At 42.8% G+C, this 22,025-nt stretch overlaps 1 protein-coding gene across 21 annotated transcripts in view; it reads right to left on the bottom strand.

Annotated features, from left to right (window-relative positions):
• The window catches only part of LOC138439226 (phosphatidylcholine translocator ABCB4), a 74,119-nt gene extending 54,745 nt beyond the window's left edge, over positions 1-19,374 (bottom strand). For 2 of the 21 annotated variants that reach the window (XR_011256642.1, XM_069587719.1), the window contains exons 1-8: positions 19,154-19,337; positions 18,893-18,978; positions 15,367-15,421; positions 11,613-11,763; positions 5,556-5,613; positions 4,203-4,394; positions 2,484-2,655; positions 25-149 (exon numbers count right to left, since the gene is read on the bottom strand). Coding sequence is in view for 18 of the 21 variants with exons in the window: in XM_069587719.1 (XP_069443820.1) it covers positions 25-149; positions 2,484-2,655; positions 4,203-4,394; positions 5,556-5,613; positions 11,613-11,763; positions 15,367-15,421; positions 18,893-18,972 (833 nt within the window). In the remaining 3 variants the exon portion in view is untranslated. The other 19 variants (XR_011256644.1, XM_069587730.1, XR_011256643.1 and 16 more) reach the window with 18 other exon arrangements.
• Between the last annotated feature and the right edge of the window lie 2,651 nt (positions 19,375-22,025).

The raw sequence follows: 22,025 nt of genomic DNA, 5'->3' as shown, positions 1-22,025 counted from the left end.
CAGTGGACAAAGGACCTTCCTGACCTCTCCAGCTCTCTCTTCTGGCCCCCAAAAGCGATCACAGTTCTGATGGCCCCCAGAGCTTCTTCCGCCACGGCACCTGCTTTTGCATACGCAGCCAGTTCTTTGTCACTAAACGCTGAGAGTATCTGGAAAGAAGAGAAACACATGACTTTTGAATAGGGAAAAAAGTTAAAAGACACTCTGATCAACTCTTCAACTGACTTTTTCTTCCCAAACCCTGTCCTTTACCAAACACTGTAGATATGAAGCAAACATCACTCAGTGTACCACATCCAACAGCTTCTTCCATTCCCCTACAAAGGCTAGGTGTGATCTGCCATAATGAACTCCTCCCCAGGAAGTTGTAAGTAGCTCTGGACAGGAAAAAGCTTTCCACATCTACTATTATTTTCTCTCTATTGATTTCTCTGTCTTTGTCTGTCATGCCACTAACCTTAAACCAATCATCCCCATGCTCTGCTTGTCTCCAGCCCTAGCACAATTTTTTTTTTTAAAATTTTTGGCCACATGTAGAACCTTAGTTCCCTGACCAGGGATCGAACTGGCACCCCTTGTAGTGGAAGGCATTAGCCAATGGACCACTGGGGAAGTCCCCCTTTCAAATCTTTTGATCACACAATACTTCACCTAACTTGTTGGTTCCTTTCATAGATCAAAGATGTAGAAATAAAGAATAAGTCATTAACAAATGACCAGGTCTCTTCCCTAGCTTCCCCTTCAGTAATCTCATGAATAAGTGTAAAGAGATAGCATTCAAAGAAAAAATCACAGGAAGTTGACAAGCCTGCTCACAGGTCTGCATGATGGGGAGTACTGTCAACTCTGACCCTCTGTCACGATGATTAACTGAGATGCTTTCCTTTGCCCCTTTAAAATATTTCATGAGTGAACAGAATCTTTGGAGATAGTTTTTGGTAGACACTGAGCCCACCATCTTCCCCAAATTGCCGGCATACTGATTAAAAGCAACTTTCCTTTCTACCAGCTTTGGCAAGTAATGATTTTTTTCAAGCAGCCAGACTTGATTCAGTAACAGAGTGAGGGAAAGGCAAGGCACATATAATTCACTAGATAGGGGTTTTGGTAATAGTGTTGAATTCCACATCTACTGCCTTTTTTTCTCTACTGATTGCAAACTAAACTAAACTAAAATCTTACTGCTGAGAAAGGATTCACCATCCTTACTATTATTGTGTAATGATTTTTAACCACTTTGAAAACCACATTTCCAGACCTACTCATGGATAGTCTACTGAATTATAAGATGGCTAAACAAGATGCTGCAGGAGAAAGCTAAAGGAAAAATCGAAACACAAGAGATGCCAGTCATCTATTAAGTAAATGATCAACCCCAAAATGAGCAAAAATTGCCAGTAACATTTCTCAACTCTGGAGTGTTGGCTGAAATGGAACAGGTTATGTGGACTTTATTGTAAGGCAAAATTGGCAGAGTGCCATGTAACCATCACAGTTAAACAGCAAATCCAAACTTAGTTAAATGTTCGATATTCATGCAATAGTTTGAAGTTATGTTATATTTTTAAACCGGGCTTCCCTGGTGGCTAAGATGGTAAAGAATCTGTCTGCAATGCAAGAGACCCAGGCTTAATCCCTGGATCAGGAAGATCCCCTGGAGAAGGGAATGGCAACTCACTCCAGTATTCTTGCCTGGAAAATCCCAAGGACAGAGGATCCTGGCGGCCTGCAGTCCATGGGGTCGCAAAGAGTCAGACACAACTGAGTGACTAACTGAGCGATGTAACTTTTAAATTATGTTTCCTTAAATAGGGACATAACGATTTATGTGATTTAAATTACTATGCCAGGAGATTTACCCTAAGTAATAACAACAGTGCAGGGACTTCCCTGATGGTCCAGAGGTTAAGAATCTGCCTTCCAATGCAGGGAACACAGTTTCAACCACTCATCAGGGAACTAAGATCTCACATGCCACTGAGCAACTGAGTCTACCCACTACAACTATAAAAAAGTCCGTGCACCACAACTAGAGAAACCCACGCAGCACGACAAAAATCCCATGTGCCACAACTAAGACCTGACACAGCCAATAAATAATCAGAAAAATAAAAAGAATCAATAATATTTTATTGATTTTAAAACAAGTAAAAAAAGAGTGCAAAAACTATAATTGAGGTAAAAACTGATGTTTTCATTTTTTGGCCATGCAGCATGTGGGATCTTAGTTCCCTAGCCAGGGATCACACCCACATCCCTTGCATTGGAAACTCGGAGTCTCAACTACAGGACCACTAGGGACATTTTGAATTACATTAAAAATAATCTTCCCTATTACAGCACCATATTAACAACATCCTTCTGCACGTGGTTTTGAATGACATTTAACCAGATCTGCACAACATGTAACCAGAATCCTGCATCTTGAAGATAACTCTATCTGTGTCGGGTAACACATGTGGTCATGCCCATGTTTCACATACCTTTGCCCAAACAGCTGTAGAGAGTCCCAGGACAGGGCTGATGGCCATTATCACAAGAGTGAGCTTCCATCCTCTGATAAACCCCACTATGAATCCTGCAAAAAACGTGGCTATTGCTTGAAAGAACATTCCAACCTTGTCACCAATTCCTTCACTGATTTTGGAGATGTCACTAAAAAAGATCACACCTAAGTGGTTACAGGCAGGAGGTCTTCAGTCAGAAAGGCGAAGCAAACATCTAACCAACACAGACACAGGCAAAGCTCGTTCAGATGCCCGCAAGCCCCTCTCACAGTCTTAGCTTCTTGAATGACACTTTCCCCACCTAAAAACTGTACAAAGGAAGAAATTCAGGATTAGTTCATGCTTCTGGGAAGTCAATATCATTAAAAGTTGATGCTGTTCAGTTAGTTAATCCTATTAGAGAAGGATTAGCATTTTGAACATATGCCTCAATTTGCTTGAAAGTAGGAATAAGGAGGCAATGGCAATCCACTCCAGTACTCTTGCCTGGAAAATCCCATGGACGGAGGAGCCTGGTAGGCTGCAGTCCATGGGGTCGCAAAGAGTCGGACACAACTGAGAGACTTCCCTTTCACTTTTCACTTTCAAGCATTGGAGAAGGAAATGGCAACCCACTCCAGTGTTCTTGCCTGGAGAATCCCAGGGATGGCAGAGCCTGGTTGGTTGCCATCTATGGGGTCGCACAGAGTCGGATACAACTGCAGCGACTTAGCAGCAGCAGCAGCAATAAGGAAGGGATCCTTTCTTCTACCCGTGGTGCTATTGTTAGCCCACTCTGTTCTCAGTACCGCAGCCAGAGTGATCCTTTGGAAATGGAAGTCTGAATATGCTACTTCTCAGGTCAAAAATGTCCAGCAGCAGACCTGAGGTCCCTATGGAGGCCAGCCAGGGCCAAAATGCCCTGATCCTCCTTCCTCTTGAACATTTGCTCACTACCCTCTCGCCAGGATCTCCAGCCGGAAAATGCTAATCATCTATCACCCACTGCTGGAACGTAAGCAACAAGAGGCCAGAGATCTTTGCCTCATTCACTGTTAAATCACAAACATCTAGCCCAGTGTTTAAGAAGCCCTCAATTCTTTGTTGAATAAGCCAAGAGTCAACAAGAACTAAGAGAAGTCTCTTTATGAATTCATTCAATCCCTGATTCACTCATTCATCCATCTTACTGGAGTGCTATCTTAATATCTTTCTGGCCTGTGATAAGCCCCGTGAGAGAGAAACAAGTAAAGGATGTGAGTGTGTGTGTTAGTTGCATCCGACTCTTTGGGACCCCATGGGCTGTATCCTGCTAGGCTCCTCTGTCCATAGGATTCTCCAGGCAAGAATACTAGAGTGGGTTGCCATTTCCTTCTCCAGGGGATCTTCCCAACCCCTGGATTGAACCCGGGTCTCAGGCAGATTCTTTACTGTCTGAGCTACCAGGAAGCCCCAAAGGATGTGAGCTCAGTACTCAAAGACACCTACTTATATAACTGAGGCCAAAAAAAAGAACAAACAAACAACCTATCAGGTAAGGAAAATGCACTGTGGCATAGGCTGTAACTGCTAGAGATGGCTCAGATCATCTATTCCCAATACACACCAAATGTTTAATTGAGCAATTTTTTTTTTCATTTAAAATCTTCCCTTGACAAGTTTGCACATAGCTAGTAGTTAATTTCTTTATGGATGTGTAGGTAACAATATACTTACTCTGTTAGCCGTGTATTGAGTTCAGTGATGTCACTGATGTCAAACCAGCCTATTTCTTGTCGTAGAATAGCATGAAAAAACTCTTGCCTAATTTTCTTAATCTGTCGGCCAGCTGCCAAAGTCCAAAATGAAACCTGTATATAGGCAGCAATAAGAACTCCAGCACCTAATCCTGAATAATAATATGCATATCTGGAAAACAATTCAAAAGTTTCTTTCAAATAGAGTCTTTATGTTTGGAAGAGAAATATTCAGAATTGGAAATTAATAAATTTACTGACAGATCACAAAGACCATGTAAGACATTATAACATGTACAATTTTTTTTTCTCTTATCTTACATTATAATAGAACAGTGGCCAATCTATCCACTTGAATTATCAGCCAAAGGTAAAATAAAGTTAAGTCGTTAATTGCAAACATACAGTGGTGTTGGTGTTCATGAATCATTTTTAAACTTATATTGATAATCTGTAGACACAATTTGACTCTTCCATCATTCACATTCTAGACTTGCATATCTCACTGTTCTGAAAAGCTTCACCACATTGCAAATACAGGAATAAATAGGCTGAACATGCAAAATGGCTGTTAGTGTTAAGTTTTTCCCATATTGTTTACACAAAGAACAAAAAACCCTCTTCCTGATTGGCAGAAGTTGAAAGATTTTTTAAAACCAATGCTAAAATGTTATGAATTCAAATCAACTCAGAGTGTAGTCTTAACTAAACTGGAGGGAAGTTAGTATCTTTAGAAATAATAAATTCAATTTCATTACTCTCAAATATATTTTCCTTTCAGGCCACTACGGCAACAGACAGTACTCATTTAAGTCGGCAACATTAATTGAAAAGTAAACACAAATGTTATGTGACAGGCTTTGAGGATTTCTATTAAGAAGCTGAAGAAAGGGGAAAAAATGCCATAAATGATATTATTAGATCAACAGACCAAACTGGAATTCGGATGGTAGACCAAAGTATTGTATCAATATGAAATGTACTGAGGTTGATAGCTGTACTGTGGTTATGAAGAGAATGCCCTGTTCTTGGAACCAATCAAGTATTTATAAATAAAGGACCATGCTCTGGGCAACTTACTTTTTTAAAATAATATTTATTCATTTGGCTGTCCTGGGTCTTCATACTTCATACTTCACTTACTTTAAATGGCAGGGGAGGGGGTATAAGCAGAAACAATAGGATAAAGAGTTTAACAAAAGCTAGAGTATACAGGGATTCTTTGTACATGCTTATAACTCTTCATAAGGTTGAAATTATTTTCAAATAAAATGTTTTTTAAAAGCACAGTATAAAGAAGTACATATGACATATACATATATTAGCCAATTACCTAGTCATTTCTTCTTCCAGAATTCTGCCTGGATTTAGCATTGCCAACGAAAAATTCACTAAATGAAAACAAAATTAAAATAAGACATTTTTGAAAGGGACTGCCAGGTTTTTAAAATCTTTTTTCTCTTTCCCTGTCACTCTCAAGTTACGCTTATCATCTGGCCCATGTAAAGGGCCCTAGGATTTAGGCACATTGAGGGTCCAGTTGGGGAAGTAAAGCCCCCCCCGCCCCAGGTACTGCCCCCTTACCAGAGGCCTTGGGCCTTTAGCAACACAGCTTCCTAGAGCAGCAGAGAGGAGCTGATGAAGGGCATACAGAAGGCAGAGGAAGAAGAAAGAAATGGTCCACATAGAAACACAGGATTTAACAGGCACTTTTTTCTTAGTGGTGCAAAGCGCTTTACAGATACTTGCTTCTTTTGATTCTACGTTACTATATGTGTGTGTTTCCCTTACATGCTTCCTCACAACATAAATAATGGAAAGTCTGAATTACATTCATGGCAAAGGGAGAAAAAGACAAGAAAAGTCACTGAGTTGCTCAAAGACAAGTCAGTGGATCATGGTGATCCGTCAGGGTCCTGCATTCCTTGTCTTGGTTATTAGCAGGCCTGTAAATTGGTATTTTTAAAGCAGTATTAACCGGAAGGAAATGGTCTTTTACTTTGAACTAATTTTGATAAAAGGGTCAATGTGTCTTTTCTGGTTCATGTGTTTTCGTAACAGCTAGGATCCAGTGAGCATTTATTATATGCTGGGCATTGTTCTGAATACTATACACGCATTACATGGTTTAATTTTCAGAATTCCATAGATAGGACGATACAGGTAGGGTTATATCATAAATTCCTATTTTACAGATGAGGAAACTGAAGCACAGGGATATAAAGTAACTTAGCCAAAGTCACTCAGTTATTACAGTAAGTAGGCTGAGAGTCTAACACTCTCATACAGCACCCGACACTGCACACCGACTGGTTCACGTGGTAACGACTTATTTTCACTTAACAAGCACAAAGTGAAAAATAAAAAGAAAACAGCCCGTACTGACTGCATTCACAGCGTGACAGGATAAAATGCTACCACAGCACTGTTGGGAAAACACACTTGCCACGATGCCAGGAGAGAAACTGGGCTTTGTTCCTTTATCACGTGCAGACAGCCCTGAGGTCACATTTTCTGGGTGCTGCGTTACCAAAGGGAGATGAGGTAGAAATTTATTTTAAACTTAACCTACCGTCAGGATCAATTACCAGGCCTGTAGCCCCGATGGCGGCATAATTTCTCCCTCAGGATTGTTCTTTCTATAGATGTTCATAGCAAACTGTTTCTGCTTATTAGTCTAGCTCTTTATCAGCTACTAGGTCCTTGAGGAAGCAGACTCTATTTCACTTCTGTTCTCATCCATTCAGTTCTGTGTGCTCATTTGCTTCCTGAGTTCATAAATCTGGCACCCTCGATAGCTATGTTGAAAGTGTGTTTGGAATGAGAGGCAGACAAGGTACATGAAAGTATGTGCAGAAATCATTGTTCAAAACCACAGGAAACCTGCATATTATGCGTACAGGGCTATTTCCCCCCTGAACTTAGAAAGCAGGTGAAATCTTAAAATGACTTTTTCTCTCCTCCAACACCAATATTATAACTCAAAATGATCTTCCCTCCTAGGAAATAAAAATCTACAACCATTACAAACTTGACCTGCTCCTTTCTCAGAGTCCCAGGCCAAGAATGGTAATCTAATCCTGGATGAGTAAACCTAGAAGCCCTAAAGCCCCTAGGAAACCAAGTTTCTGCTGCCAGAGGACCAAGGTGTGACACGTGTGTATGAATGTGCTCCTTCAAGAGTCATGCGATGAAATCTGGAATGCTAGATCTGGAAATCTCATGGGATTCGATCTGGAGGAGGCCGCTACCTAGTCTTCCCAGATGCTATGTGTTAGGCTTCAGCCTCATAAACAGTCTTCAAGCAGTTATCTGGTTGAGTGGTTTGCAGCACTCTCTGCCTGTTAGAATCATGTGGGGTGGGTGGAAAAAAATATAGTTGTCCAATGGGGACAACAGACGATGAGATGGTTGGATGGCATCACTGACTTGATGGTCGTGAGTTTGAGTATGCTCCAGGAGTTGGGGATAGACAGGGAAGCCTGGTGTGCTGCAGTCCATGGGGTCGCAGAGTCAGATACGACTGAGCAACTGAACTGAGGCTCCATCTAAGACCAGCTGAATCAGAACCTCTAGCTGAGACTAGATCATAATCTAAAAATTGCTTCCAATTGATTTTAATATACCTGGATGGAGAACTCCTCTATTCTGCCTAAATGCCTCCCATAGTGAAGAAATGGGAAATTCTAAAGCTGCCTTTTCATTTTAGAGAGCCCCCATATACTCCATACATTTATACCTTTTATAGATGAGGAAAGAGAGTCTAAGAGTGGTTATTGCATTTCCAAGTTCTTACAGCTAGTTTCCCCTCAATATTTATGTTCCAGACACTTGACATAAGTCATCTCATTTAATTCTATCAGCAAGCCTACCTTTCAAAGGTGATAACAGCAGGGATTATAGAGGTTAAGTAATTTGCCCCAAATTCAGGTAGAGGCCTCAGTAACAAATGTATACCTTAAGGAACACGCAAAGAGACACTAAATAAGGAGAGCTGTCACTTTGAGTCTCAAAGTAAATCGATGCCTGCCTCCCTTGATTCAGTCCAGGACTACTTTTATTAATATTACATGGAAACAGCACAAGACAGAATTGGTGGATGTCCAGGCAGTTTTAGCAGTATGGATAATAAATCAAGGTAACTGGGGCTCAAAAATGTCTTTTCCTTTCATCTATGTGGCAATGCAAGGGCACGCAGGGTGTATCAATTTCTCCACACAACCTCCTACATTATTACAGCCACACAGACTTGGCATGAAATATCAAGTTCCTAATACTCTGTAGAAACCCTATTTCCTAGGTCTCCATTCTTAAGGTTTGGATGCGGAATGTTTTATGCATAGTTTCTGCACAACTGAGTCATTGTGAGGGAACAACCTTGTCACGGAGACTTTATTCTGTTGACAAGGATGGACTCTGTTCACAGTAACTCATTGTCAGACCGTCTTGTAATTTAAACCTTTTTTTTTTCTTCTTTCTCATCTCATTTGGCTCCCATTGAGTCTTGCTGTCCAAGAATCCAACAAATCTAAAAAATAGACTCTAAACAAACATTATCTTGGTGAGACGAGCTAGCGAGCTCAGCTAGGGACACCTGAGGACTCTGCCATTTCTCAACCCCCATGACTTTGGCTAGACTCAACAAACCTAAACATATCAAGGAGCTCTCTGGATTCAGAGTGAGCATGAAATGTAACAATTCGTTTTCTCCAAACAGCCATGGGAATATTATTTGTACAAACCTGAAGAGTGGACACTGGCATTAATAACATTTGAGGTACTTCTCATTCCAAACCCTCCAAGACAATCAAGTTGCCTAATGACAAACGTGGCTGCAGAGAACCAAGTGTCATTTAATTTGGAGGTCATCGAAACTAAGCTGGCAACTCTGGTCATAGGTCTGCAAGTGACTCGCTCATGCCATTCCCCAGAAAGACCTTGAATTTGGCCCTGGGCACAGTACGTGGCACCTGTCTGCCATTCCAGCTTCAAAGCAATTCGGTTGCATAATTAGAAACACATTAAAAATGAACAGACGCTCCAAATAAGGAAGCTGTGAATTACTCTGGTGTTAGCAAAAACAAAAATGGGATTAATAAAACTGGACCAAATGTCAACTTCCCTGGGATAAGCACATTGCATCCAATTAAAAAAAATTAACTGTGATAAGATATGCATTACAGTCTTAACCATTTTAAGTGTATAGTTGCTGCGGCTGCTGCTGCTGTGTTGCTTCAGTCGTGTCCAACTCTGTGCGACCCCATAGACAGCAGTAGTACTAAATATATTTACACTATGGTAAAATCAATCTCCAGAACTTTTCAGCTTCCCCAACTGAAACTCTGCCCATTAAACAACTCCCCATTTCCTTATCCTCCAGCCCCAGCTACCACTATCTTCTTTTTTGTTTCTATGAATTTGGCTACTCTAGACACCTCCTATAAACAGAATAATATGATATTTGTCTTCTTTCACTTAGCGCAATGACTTTGCCTTCACTTTTCACTTTCATGCATTGGAGAAGGAAATGGCAACCCACTCCAGTGTTCTTGCCTGGAGAATCCCAGGGACGGGGGAGCCTGGTGGGCTGCCATGTATGGGGTCGCACAGAGTTGGACACGAGTGAAGTGACTTAGCAGCAGCAGCAGCAGCAATGTCCTCAAGATTCATCCATGTTACAGCAGGTGTCAAAATTTCCTTCCTTTTTCAGGCTTTTTAACACTCCATTGTATGTATGTAACAACTTTTGTTTATCCAGTCATTCATCTGAGTTTTTAAAATCCAAAATTGGAGCCAGTTTTGATTGATATATTCTAATATGGGCATCCTCCTGTTCTGTGTGTGTGTATTATACATCTATAAATCTCATAAGAAGTAAAAGGAAAATAAATTAAAAATTCCTAGTTTCCTTAAAGACTTTTTAAACTATCCTATCTTACTCTTTACAATATTTGTGTTAAAGGTTTGGCCACTGGTCGAATACAAGTAATCCAGTTAAAACTTTCCCAGACACAATTTTTAAAGGAGAATGTACAGCTACCTTCATTGGCAGTAGAATGTGTGCAGTCATGAGCATGGTATGGACGGTAAAAGACCTGAGTCTGAATTCTGCCCTAACACTGTGTAATTTGGGGAGGTTATTTATTCTCTCCAAGCCTCAGCTGTCTTCATGTGTCACTGAGAATAAGACCTAGCACATGATACACACTATGAAAGATTTCTGTTATTTTTGTTACAAAGAGGTTCTTCTCAGAGACAGTAGTACTAGAGAATAAATAAACTCTTTTTGTAGGAGTGTGCTTTAACTTTCAAAGGATGCTTCTGCTAGACATCTAAAAGGTATTAATATTCATAAATATTCATGTAAAGAGATCCTATTGCATAAATTAAGCAATCATGTTCTTAGGTAATTACAACCAGCCCTACAATGCTAACCAAGTATGTAGCTCTCAGCAGTGAACACTGGAAACTCTTCCTGAGTGTCATCTAAATACAGTCTACTGCTTCTCAGGTGCCTCTTCTGGGGAAGCTGCCTCCCCTTTATTAGCCATCTCCTGCACATCCCCCATCTGAGCAGCAGGGCTCCGGTCTCCAGCTAGAGCCCGCAGGTCTCTAGGGAGGAACTGAGCCGTCGTGCTGGGTAGAAAGCGTGGCTATCTTCCTTTCTGTGTTAAGTCTGTCTAACACGAAAATAACTTTGTCCATTGGAACCTCACTCCAATGCTGCTGACATAGCTCCTCATATAGATGGCATTAACTTATGTGACTCCTTTGGCACTTCAGTAATTTTAGTCCTTTGGGTGAGTTTCAAAGCACATCATTCTCATACTGAATCCATTCACTCTTTAGTAAAGTGCTCTGTTAAGGAACAGTCAACCTTGTTGATCCAAATATTAGAGACAGAAAGTAGGTGCAATTTTAGCAAGAAGGATAGGAGAGAGGGGGAGGGGGAGGGGAAGAAGAAAACATCAGAAACAGACCTGCAAGCTGAGGACGGCTAAGAAGTATTGCCATGCCAAGTGCTGCATTTTGAAGCGAGCTCATCAATAGTCATTAACTGAATGGACACTGTGCAGACATGCTCTGCTATGGGTCCACCATCCTCAAGCAGACTGACTTCCTTACTTTATTGAAATTCAAAGCTTTCTGGAAATTTCCTTATTCTATACTTAAAGTCCAATAGCACACACTTATTTGTTGAAATTTAACTGATTATTTGAGGAATTTTACTGAGAATTTAAAAACTCCTTCTGTGATATCTGAAGCTACCCAGCTGTCCAGACCATGAAGCAAGCAGATGATGAATAGAAAAATCAATTTCTAATTTTCACTCAGTTAAATAAATGAATACATCTATACATCTACATATCTCAATTAAAGAAACGCTTACCTGGAAGGGAGAAATTTCCTCCAGTATTAACAAATCTGTCAGTCATTTCTCCAAATACTATCATCATGAGGGGCAGACCTGACCCATGAGTTATGGCCATGATAGTGCCAAAAGACATAAATAATTTATCCTGCCAATCAGAGTATCGAAACTGAAAAAAAAAGAAGGAAAGAGAAGAGAATACTTAGCTTGTAAACAGAATTTCTCTTTTTTCACAATGTATGTTCTTTAGATTTTTCTTTAAGGTCAGTAACCATTCCAAATAAATGTATTAGGGAAGAAAGAGAATTTCAACTCAAATCATTGACAGAGTAATTTCAAGAGTCTATTTATTTTGTATCTGTGTGGAAAAAATTCTAATTTCATTTAATCAGTGTCTTATTTGGATAAGTGATTGCAATATAATCAGAAGGGACTAAGATTTGGTTTCATTAAGAAATACTGTTTGATCTTCCAGAGCTCCTGAGGTAGTGAATTAGAAACAGCTAGGGGTTGATGTCATTTACACACACAGACACAATACATCCTTTAAAAAGACATTCAGAATATTTCAGAGGGAGAATTATAAAGAGTGGAGAAGGAACAGATATTCTGGGTTTTGAGGATAAGGCCCCTTTAAGAGGCTTAAGTTAGTTTTTAGAAGACAGATCACTGGTGAAGGGCAAGAAACTTAAAGAGTGCCTGCTGCTGCTGCTGCTAAGTCGCTTCAGTCGTGTCTGACTCTGTGCGACCCCATAGACGGCAGCCCACTAGGCTCCTCCCTCCCTGGGATTCTCCAGGCAAGAATATTGGAGTGGGTTGCCACTTCCTTCAGGAAAGTGAAAAGTGAAAGTGAAGTCACTCAGTTGTGCCCGACTCTTAGCGACCCCATGGACTGCAGCCTACCAGGCTCCTCCGTCCATGGGAGTTTCCAGGCAAGAGTACTGGAGTGGGGTGCCATTGCCTTCTCCGTAAGGAGTGCCTGGGTGTGTGCTTTAGGGAAGTCTTGCTTATGGAGATGATACTCATTGTAGAATCTTGAAGGACAAGGGGGAGTTAGTGAAGAAGAACTGGGGAGTGCAGAGAAAGTGGGGGAAGTGGGGGTTTAGAACAGCAGGGTGACTGGAAACTACGAGTCCTCAGGGAACTCCACGTGGTGGAATTTCTAAGCACACAGTACAGAGCATGGAAGACGATATTAGAGAGAGGCCTAAAAGGCCTGGTGGCCACACCAACTATCTTGGATTTAGTACTGTCTATAGAGGGCTTCCCTGCTGGCTCAGCTGGTAAAGAACCTGCCTGCAATGTGGGAGACCTCAGTTCGATCCCTGGGTTGGGAAGATCCCTGGAGAAGGGCAAGGCTACCCATTCCAGTACTCTGGCCTGGAGAATTCCATGGACTGAATAGCCCATGGTGCCACAAAGAGTCAGACATGACTGAGCAACTTGCACTTATCACTCATAGAGGGAAGTAGTCATGCCAGTAAAGTGCACGACACCCAAGAACTAACCAGCGATCAGTGTCATGATACTCCAAAACCCTTTGTCCTTCACCACCTGTTTTAGTTCTCTCCAAATTCCCACTTTTTCTCCCCATTTCTGATTGACTGAAACTATGCCTCTCTCTCTGTTCTTCTTTCATCCTCTGCCTTCCAGACTACATCTCCCGTCTCTTAGTTTTCCATTTCTATACTTTTCCCTTTGTCCCTCACATCTCTCTCATCTTTTTAACCCTTATCTCTGCCCATTTCCCCACCCTACTCCCTTTAGGGGATAAGGAAGGAACAGTCATCAAGAGAATGGGTGATGAGTCAGGCTGGGCAGAGTGGGGTCCTTGAGAGTGGAGGCTGAGTCAGAGGGAGTCACCATGCAGGGGCACCCTGAGGCTTAAGCACAAAGTGGGGGGTGGTGGGGGGCGGTGTGCCAACTGCTCTCAGGGATTTCCAGAAGTTCGGTCTGGGAGACCAAATTGCATCATTAAACACAGAGGGCAAGCAAGAGTGTTGAGAGAGACAAAGGGTGGGAAGCCAGGTGGAGCTTGGAATGAAACAAGGCGGGCAGGTAAAGTCCAGAGCAGGTGGGAAGGGCCCCTTAAATTGGCACAAAAGGGACCAGTGTCCCCAAGGTTCACCTTAGTGGCCAGAGGGGAAGGGAGATAGAGCACTTGAGTTTCTGGGCCACAGCTCAAGCATAGGAGCAAGTCAACATGCAATGTTGTCTCCACCAAACATTTACGTGAAACTGCTGCTGCTGCTGCTAAGTCGCCTCAGCCATGTCCAACTCTGTGCAACCCCACAGACGGCAGCCCACCAGGCTCCTCTGTCCCTGGAATTCTCCAGGCAAGAATACTGGAGTGGGTTGCCATTTCCTTCTCCACGTGAAACTGAGGAAAGTTTTAAAGGCTTCTCATAGTATATTTGAAACTCATGTAATGTAATATATTCACTGCACCTTAATTAAAGAGTTTCTCATATTTATGAAACAAAATTCTGTCACCAACTTCAGTGAAAATTCCAGGAATTTCACAGTAATATCCTAAGTAACCTAGATCTGTTTTCAGTGATTTTTTTCAACAAAAAAATGCCTTTCTGTGTTGTGCTGGGCTTAGTCACTCAGTCGTGTCCGACTCTTTGCAACCCCATGGACTGTAGCCCGCCAGGCTCCTCTGTCCATGGGGATTCTCCAGGCAAGAAGACCAGGGTGGGTTACTCCATGCCCTACTCCAGGGGATCTTCCCAACCCAGGGATCGAACCCAGATCTCCCTCTTTGCAAGTAGATTCTTTACCATCTGAGCCACCAGAGAAGCCCGAATGCCTTTCTAGCTCCTATTAAAATGCAGTTTTATCCTGAACCTCAATCAGAACAGCAGCAAAAAAATCTATTAGGAGAGTGAAAAGGATTACACTTATATTTAAGGTTAAACTTTCAAATTGAAATGAAAACTTCTGTTTCTACTTTAAGGTTTGTGACATTTTGTTTGCTATAAGAGGCTGATTTAAAACCTTTGCATTAAAACCAGATTTCTCTAAATTACTAAATTGAAAAAATGTTATCCTTACTGAGATTTTTAAACACAAAAGTCACAAGCATAAGGGAGAAGAGAATGAAACTTAATAAGCTAGAGACTTCAGATGACATGCTTTTTTTTTTTTCTTTTTTTTTTTTTTACCAACTTCTTTGTTATCAAATAATAGCTGTCATAGTTTGGAACATATCATATTCACTAAAAGTAGGCAAACATTTTCTTGGGTCCCCTCTCTAAGACATATTACAAATGAAAAACAGATTTGACTTCTTCCAAAAATATGTTGGCTTGCCCTGGGCCAGTGGAAAACCACTGAGAATTGTCATAAACATCTGAATCTGTTTTAGTAACTTCATATTTAATCAATTTTCCTGGAGGCCAATGTGAACATAGATTTCTTGAGCATTTACAATTTTCTATAGTTAACAGTCTCCTTATATGCAACTTTATCTTAAGGTAAATTTGTGCTTGTGTGTGAAACAAGTGCAGAGATGTATTTTTCTGAAATTAATTGGTTTGTATGGTGCTTCGAACACCAGTCCTAACTTCAATTTCCCTGTACACCAGTTAGTTCTGCTCTTCCAGCCAGCCTATCTCTACCTGTTTTATCATCCACCTTGAGAATGTGGGCCATTAAATACAATGAGCCAATCCAGGACATGTATCTTAAAGTACTCCTCACTACAGATCCAAGACATCAAACTTAAATGAAGGCAGAACTGATTCAAATTTAATATTTCATAGCTTACCAATGTTAATGGTCCAATCAAATTTACTTTCTTCATTTTTTCCTTAGCTTGGCTGCTGTAAAAAATATATATATAACTGAATTTAAAAACTCTTACAAAATATTTCACAGTCAACTGAATATAAATTTAAATAGTTACCATATTTGAATATTATATTTTCAAATGTGAAAGAGTGATGTCCACAAACTGTCGAAGTTATCCAGTTTAACACACGGTGTAAGGCAATAACCAAGTGCAAAGGAACTGTCCAAGGCACTATAGGAATCTCTGGATAACCGGGGAACGGTCACCTGCCTTGCAGCATGCATGCACAGAAGGAAGATGACCATGTCAACAATGTCTGCAAGATCAGTTAATTCTTCATGTGCTGAAAAGGTACATCTTGATCTAAAATTAATAAAGGCCACTCTTCTGAATGATTATAGGGAGTGCTGTCAGGAAATCCTGTCGGCTCTACAGTCAAAATACATCTTGAGTTCACTTACTCTTCGCCACTTTCTTAACTATCCTAACAGCCTGGAGAACTCCTGCCTTGTTTCTCCACTTCCGCTCGTGCCCACTTCAGTCTATCCGCAAGGCAACACTCAGAGTCATCATTTAAAAACATAAGTCACATGCTTGCTAAAGAGGAGGAATAGGCGAGTGATGGACTGGGAGTTTGCGATTAGCACATGCCAGCTATTACAAACAAGATGGATGAACAACAAGGTCCTCCTGCAGAGCACAGGGAACTGTATTCAACTTCCTGTAATAAACCATAGTGGAAAAGAACATGAAAAAGAATGTGTGTGCAAATATCTATATATATGTATAGCTGATCATTTTGCTGTATAGCAGAAATTAACACAACACTGGAAATCAACTATACTTCAATAAATGAAAAACAACTCTCAGGTCGTATTATGCTGCTACTCTGCTCAAAGACTTACAGGTGGCTTCCACTTTCCTCAGAGTAAAAGCCAGATCCTTACCCTGGCCTCTCTGGCCCCACACGATATTCTTTGTTGCCTCTCTGAGCACAGTGCCCACTCCCACCCCTGCCAGCTCGGCCCCAGTCACCCAGCTCTCTCTGCTGCTGCTGTCCTGTGAACCCTCCAAACACGCTCCCCCTGAGGGGCCTGCATTACCTCTGCCGGGAGTGGTACATATATGCCACAGGGCTCTCTCATTTTTTTTTCAAGTTCTTGCTTAAATATTGCCTTCTCAATATGACCTACCTTAAGTACCCTATTTAAAATTGCTTTTTTGCACTCCTGATTTCTTTAGCCTTAATTAACGTGTTCCCATAGCATTCATTACCTGCTAACAATTATTTGCAGGACTAAGTGCCCCTGGGAAAAGAGTTTATGGATGCTTCTTTTTCACAAATGACCAATTATTTGCATAGATCTAACTTGATATTACTTAAAGCCCAAGAGTGCCTCTGGTTTCCGGGTCTGGGATATCTGATGCCCTTTGGTGATAATCTGTCTCAGAAGCCACAGGCTATTAATTTGGTTTTAGGTTGGAAATGCTGTTGCTTCCTCAGTCTTCGGTATAGAGTGAAATACAGTCTGGTTCTCCCCTTAGGCAGGAAGAAGGAATTTGATGTAATATTTTTCTTTTATGTATCTTGGGCTTTAATTCCATGCCATATAAAGACTACTTGCAAGATTCTAGCAGCTACATATTCAGCATATGTATTGTTTACATCTATTCTCAATAATAAATAAAAGCTAACTGTAGGAGAGCAGACTTTTTTTACCTAAATGCATTCATTTAAATTTCCAGGTAAAGTTTTATTCACAGGACTTGGTCCCAAACTATCTGGAACATTTTCTAAAATCAAAGGACTGACATCTGCAACGAAATGTGTTCACAAGAATGTGACAGGCAAAACTGCGTGATTGGAACGACCATGGAACTCAGTTTTCCCTAGACCACTGAAGTGAGCTGAACTTCGTTTAGCATACAAGTTTTGGTCCATTTTTTATAAAAGTGTGTCTCATTACACTTAAGTTCATAATCTTAACTTTTTCTTAGTCTTTTATACTCTTTGAACTGTCTTCTTCCCGACACAAGGCTGTGAGCGCCACTTCTGAGCACTTCCTTGGGCTCTGTTGTGTCACTGTGTCTTTTGCAGGGGTAGCCCCTCTGTACACTCACCAATGTTTAGCCAGTGCAACACGAAACAGACTTCTTGGAGAAAATACCATCTATTTATAGATTCACAGTCAATTCCAGCCTAAACTGCCAGCGAATGAAAACCACCTTTTTCTAGAAGAAAAAATACCATCCATGGATTTTCCAACTTTATAGGGCAAACTAGATATTCTGTGAATGAATACCACAGTACATAGAAGAAATAAAGCAAGATCATGTTTGAAGAAATTAACAGACTAAAATAATGCCCCAGTTTAACCACCAGATAGGCATGTTCTCTGATAACTAATCAGGCCACTTGCAGCTTGAGGACCCACTATAGAACCTGATAAGTGTGTCCCTCTGGGTGATCACTGGATGACACAGGTCAGTTAGTTCTGGGTGGCTTGGCATGAACTCAGAGACCACAACAGCCTCATAAATTTTGAGGCTGAAGGCAAAAATGATTCACTGTCCTCAAAGTGAAAGAGGGACAAAGACAGCTTGCCACTTACTGATTGCTTACGCCCCTGCTAAGGTGGAGAAGTGAGAGTGACGAGGGCCCTTGGGAATCAAAGAGCCAGCACAGGGAGAAAGACAGGCAAGCAGACAGAGGCAGAGGTTTCCCCCTGGCGTGGGAGCAACAATTTCTTTGGAAGCGCAGGTAACCCGCCCCAGGCTGCTCAAGGTTTCCCTCCCCAACTCACCCCTCACCCCCCAGAGGGGAGACAGAGGGAAGCGGAGAGCTGAGAGGAGGGTGGGTAAAAGGAGGAAGAGGAATAATGAGTGGAAGGAAGGAGCTGCCTGCTTCTCTACACTTGTTTAAAAAGCACAACCATCAACAGCAGATGTCTGATGCTCTTTAAGCCAGGAAGATCAGACCATGCTTATGAAAGTTTTCTGGAAAGTTTTCTGGAAAAGTCGTGAGCTCCATAATGCAAGGAATGTTACACCACACAAGCTCATGGAAGGGCCCTGCAAAAAGGGAAGGGGGCGCTTTCAAACCATGCTCTCTTTCCTGGTGGTGTTTATTGGCTAAGTCGTGTCCGACTCTTTGCCACCCAGAGGACTGTAGCCCACCAGGCTCTTCTATCCATGGGGATTCTCCAGGGAAGAATACAGGAGTGGGTTGCCTTGCCCGTCTCAAAGGGATCTTCCCCACCCAGGGATCCCGGCGTGTCTGAGGGATTCTTTACCACTGAGCCACCAGGAAAGCCAGCCTGTTGCAAAAGAAGCCTCAGTGACACTCCTTGGGTAAAGTCAGAACCACAGAAAAGACTCTAAGGAAACTCCAAAACAAAGGCCAAAGGCATCATCCACTCAGCTTCTTTCCTCGGCTACATGTGGCTCTGCTGACTCGCGTGTAACGAGAAAAGCAGAAAAACGGTGGCCGAGGGTGATGTACCTGCGGACGCCCAGTTCAAATCCGTCCTCCCTGGTCTCGGTGATCCGGAAGGTTGCGATCCTTCCCACCTCTGGATCCATCTCAGCCTGGGGAGAAACCAGTCTCAGGTGCAAGGGCACCAGCCCCAGCTTGGGGAGGTCGCCCAGCCTCCTCACAACACCCCCCCCCCTCCCACCCCGCCGGGGGGTCGGGGCCAGCAGACTGGTCGCGGGGACCGGGAGACCCGCGCGGATGCCACGCTGCCCGCCGCGCGGAGCCCACCTTCCCGCGCTCCCCTCACCCGGGGCTGCGCCTGTCTCCGGCCGAGCCGCTGGGCGCGCCGGGGCTGCGGCCGCGGGACCTGGGACTTTGCTCGCCCCCGCCCCCGCCCCCCGCCCCACCCCGAGAGGGTCCGGCCCCAGAGACGCCTCCTGAAGCCGCCGGGGCCACGGCCCCGGGCAGAGGCGGCGCTCCAGCCGCCAGGCTCGCTCCGCACACCCCGCGGGGACGGGCGCCCGGCGCGCCGCCCTCCGCTGCCGCCCACCCCCGGCCAGCCGCCAGCCCCGGGCCCGCCGCGCCAGCTGCGGCCGATAAGCCCCGCGACCAGCCTGGTGCCGCTGGGTGTTCCGAAAGCCTGGCCTGCGGGCCCCTCGAGCCCTCCAGAGTGACTGTCACACTCCTTCAGAGCAGTTTTCTTTTTGAAGCCTTGCGGGGACAGTTTGTACTGCTCACCAATGATGGGGCAGCTGAGGGACCCCTACGCTCGCCTCCCGCTGCTTCTGCATCCCCGGGTCTGCTCTCCAGGGGGCACCGAACCCAGGGGATGCTGAGAACAGGACAGGGCCGCCCCAAAACATCGCATTAAGCTCTTCTTAGAATAATGCAGTCGGTGCCTTCTTAACACCAGGGAAGCCTTTTTTAACACGGAGAGGCCCAGAACTTTAGGGCTGGAGGGCGCTTTAGAAATCGCCAAATTCAACCGCTTCGCGTCCACTCCCTTTCCAACAGGAAACTGAAGCCCAGGGAGGTCGAGTCTCGCCTGTGGCTACATCCTCAGGACCAGGGTCCAGTCTCCAGTGTCCTCTCCTGGAATCCTGTTCTGATCCTGGACTTCTCCGGACGCTCTCGGGAATCCTCTGTGTGGTTTTCTCATCCCTTTTCATGAACCTCGCGCCACACTCCTTCTTAAAGGGAAAATCGAAAGCAGGGAGCAACATGTTATCATAGCTTTGAAGCCAGTGGGATTCAAACTCAGAGCTTCCTATCTCACTAGTTATGTCACCTTGGACACTTTCTCGCTTCTCTCAGCCTCGGTTTCCTCATATGGTAACATGAGGGTAAAACACCCCCCTTACTAGGCCACTGTGAGGAATAAATGAACTAAGAAGGTAGAAGCAGCTAAAACTGAGCCTGAACCAGAGTACACTCCATACACATGGCTTCCCCTCTTCCCAACCAGGTGGCAGGGTTGCCTGCTGGTCCTTGCTCCTGCTGTCTTGTTAACACAGAAGCCATACCGTGGCTTTCTCGGGTTCCCAGAGAAAATTAACAAAGAGCATCCTACAAGAGGAGGTGCTGTCGGCAGACCTTGGACTCTCACCTCTTACAGTCACTTACTGTTTGGCCTTAGGCAATTTACTTAATTCTTGATTTTATGGAAACCGTAAAATTGAGGTGTTATTAGGATTAGACATAATGTGTGTAAAGTGCCTGGCATATAAGAGGTATTAATAGTTACAAGATCAGAAGAGGCTGATGAGGAGAGACTGGGATAAGAGCCAGGAGCTCCAGCACTCACTCTATAAAGTATGCCACTTATCTCTACCCCGCTCTGCATATCAGCTTGAGCTAGGCAGAACCTGACTTGAAGAGATGACTTAGAGTTGACTGAAACTGTGGCATGTTCTAGAATTATTAGAAATGAATTTATTTACAGGTTTTCCTAAAAATGTGTTTTCTTCTTAGCCCATCTACCACAATCAGGAGGATTCTCTTCTTTGATCAACCAGAATTCCTCTTCTTCACAAGTCTAACAGGTGGTCAGATCACTATTTAAAAAATACTCTACAATTAAAGCAACTGAAATTGTTGAGCTGAAAGAAAGCTTGGTGGTGACAGGAGAACACTATAAAACTCTGGCCTGGAAGGAGATGGTAGCCTCTTAAGTTTCTATAAAAGACATCTTGGGGGAGTGAAAAGGTAGACACGTGAGAAAGTAGGAAGCTTCTGAACTAAAAAAAACAAAAACAAAAACCAGCACACAGGAATATGACATTTTCCCCTGTCAGAGTCAGTTCATAAAGTTGTCCCTATAAAAAGTGTTCATCACATGTGGCTTGCATCTGAGGCCTGTGTGTGGGGAGAGAGAAGCCTTGCCCAAATGACTGTATTTATGTATTTGCCTGTGTTACAGCCCATTCCAAGGGCTACTTTTACATTTATCTAATAACAATAAAACAACCTTACCTGGTGCATCCATCCGGTTAGTCATTAAAAAACAGTATTTAAGCCACTGTGATAAATTGGAGAGTTCTCCATGACACTCAGGCTGTGAGAAATCTCAACTTTCTTTTGTTGGTAGGATATTGAGAGAATCCTGCTTTGTTCTCATTGATGTAGAGTTAATGTCCTTCCCTCCGTCTTACTTATTCTACATGTTCCATTAGTTATTTTTCTTTTTAAATCTTAATTATTGTGTTTTGGGGATTATTTTTATTCTTTGGTTCTTTTCTCTTGATTTAATAAGTATATATTTCATTTTCTATTTAACAGTTAACTCTTTCTTAGAGATTATGACCTATCTTTGACTAAACAGTGGTACTTTTTTTGTCTTCCAGGCCAATGCAAGGACTTTAAAATTCTCAACCTCATTTATCCACCTCTTACTTACACACTACTACCTGGGTTTGATCCCTGGGTTGGGAAGATCCCCTGGAGAAGGAAAAGGCTACCCACTCCAGTATTCTGGCCTGGAGAATTCCATGGACAGTCCATGGGGTCTCAAAGAGTAGGACACGACTGAGAGACTTTCACTCACTCACTGTCAAGTACTTTAATTTTTTTCTATATTTTAGGACCCTTATGAGAAATTATTTTATAGTCATTATCATTTAGATTTATCTATACATGTATTATCCTTTTCTTCCTCTTTATT

This window comes from Ovis canadensis, chromosome 4 (genome assembly GCF_042477335.2).
Source record: "Ovis canadensis isolate MfBH-ARS-UI-01 breed Bighorn chromosome 4, ARS-UI_OviCan_v2, whole genome shotgun sequence".
Classification (NCBI taxonomy): domain Eukaryota; kingdom Metazoa; phylum Chordata; class Mammalia; order Artiodactyla; family Bovidae; genus Ovis; species Ovis canadensis.
The sequence above is the reverse complement of the archived record's forward strand: the minus strand, read 5'-3'. Positions and strand labels throughout refer to the sequence as shown.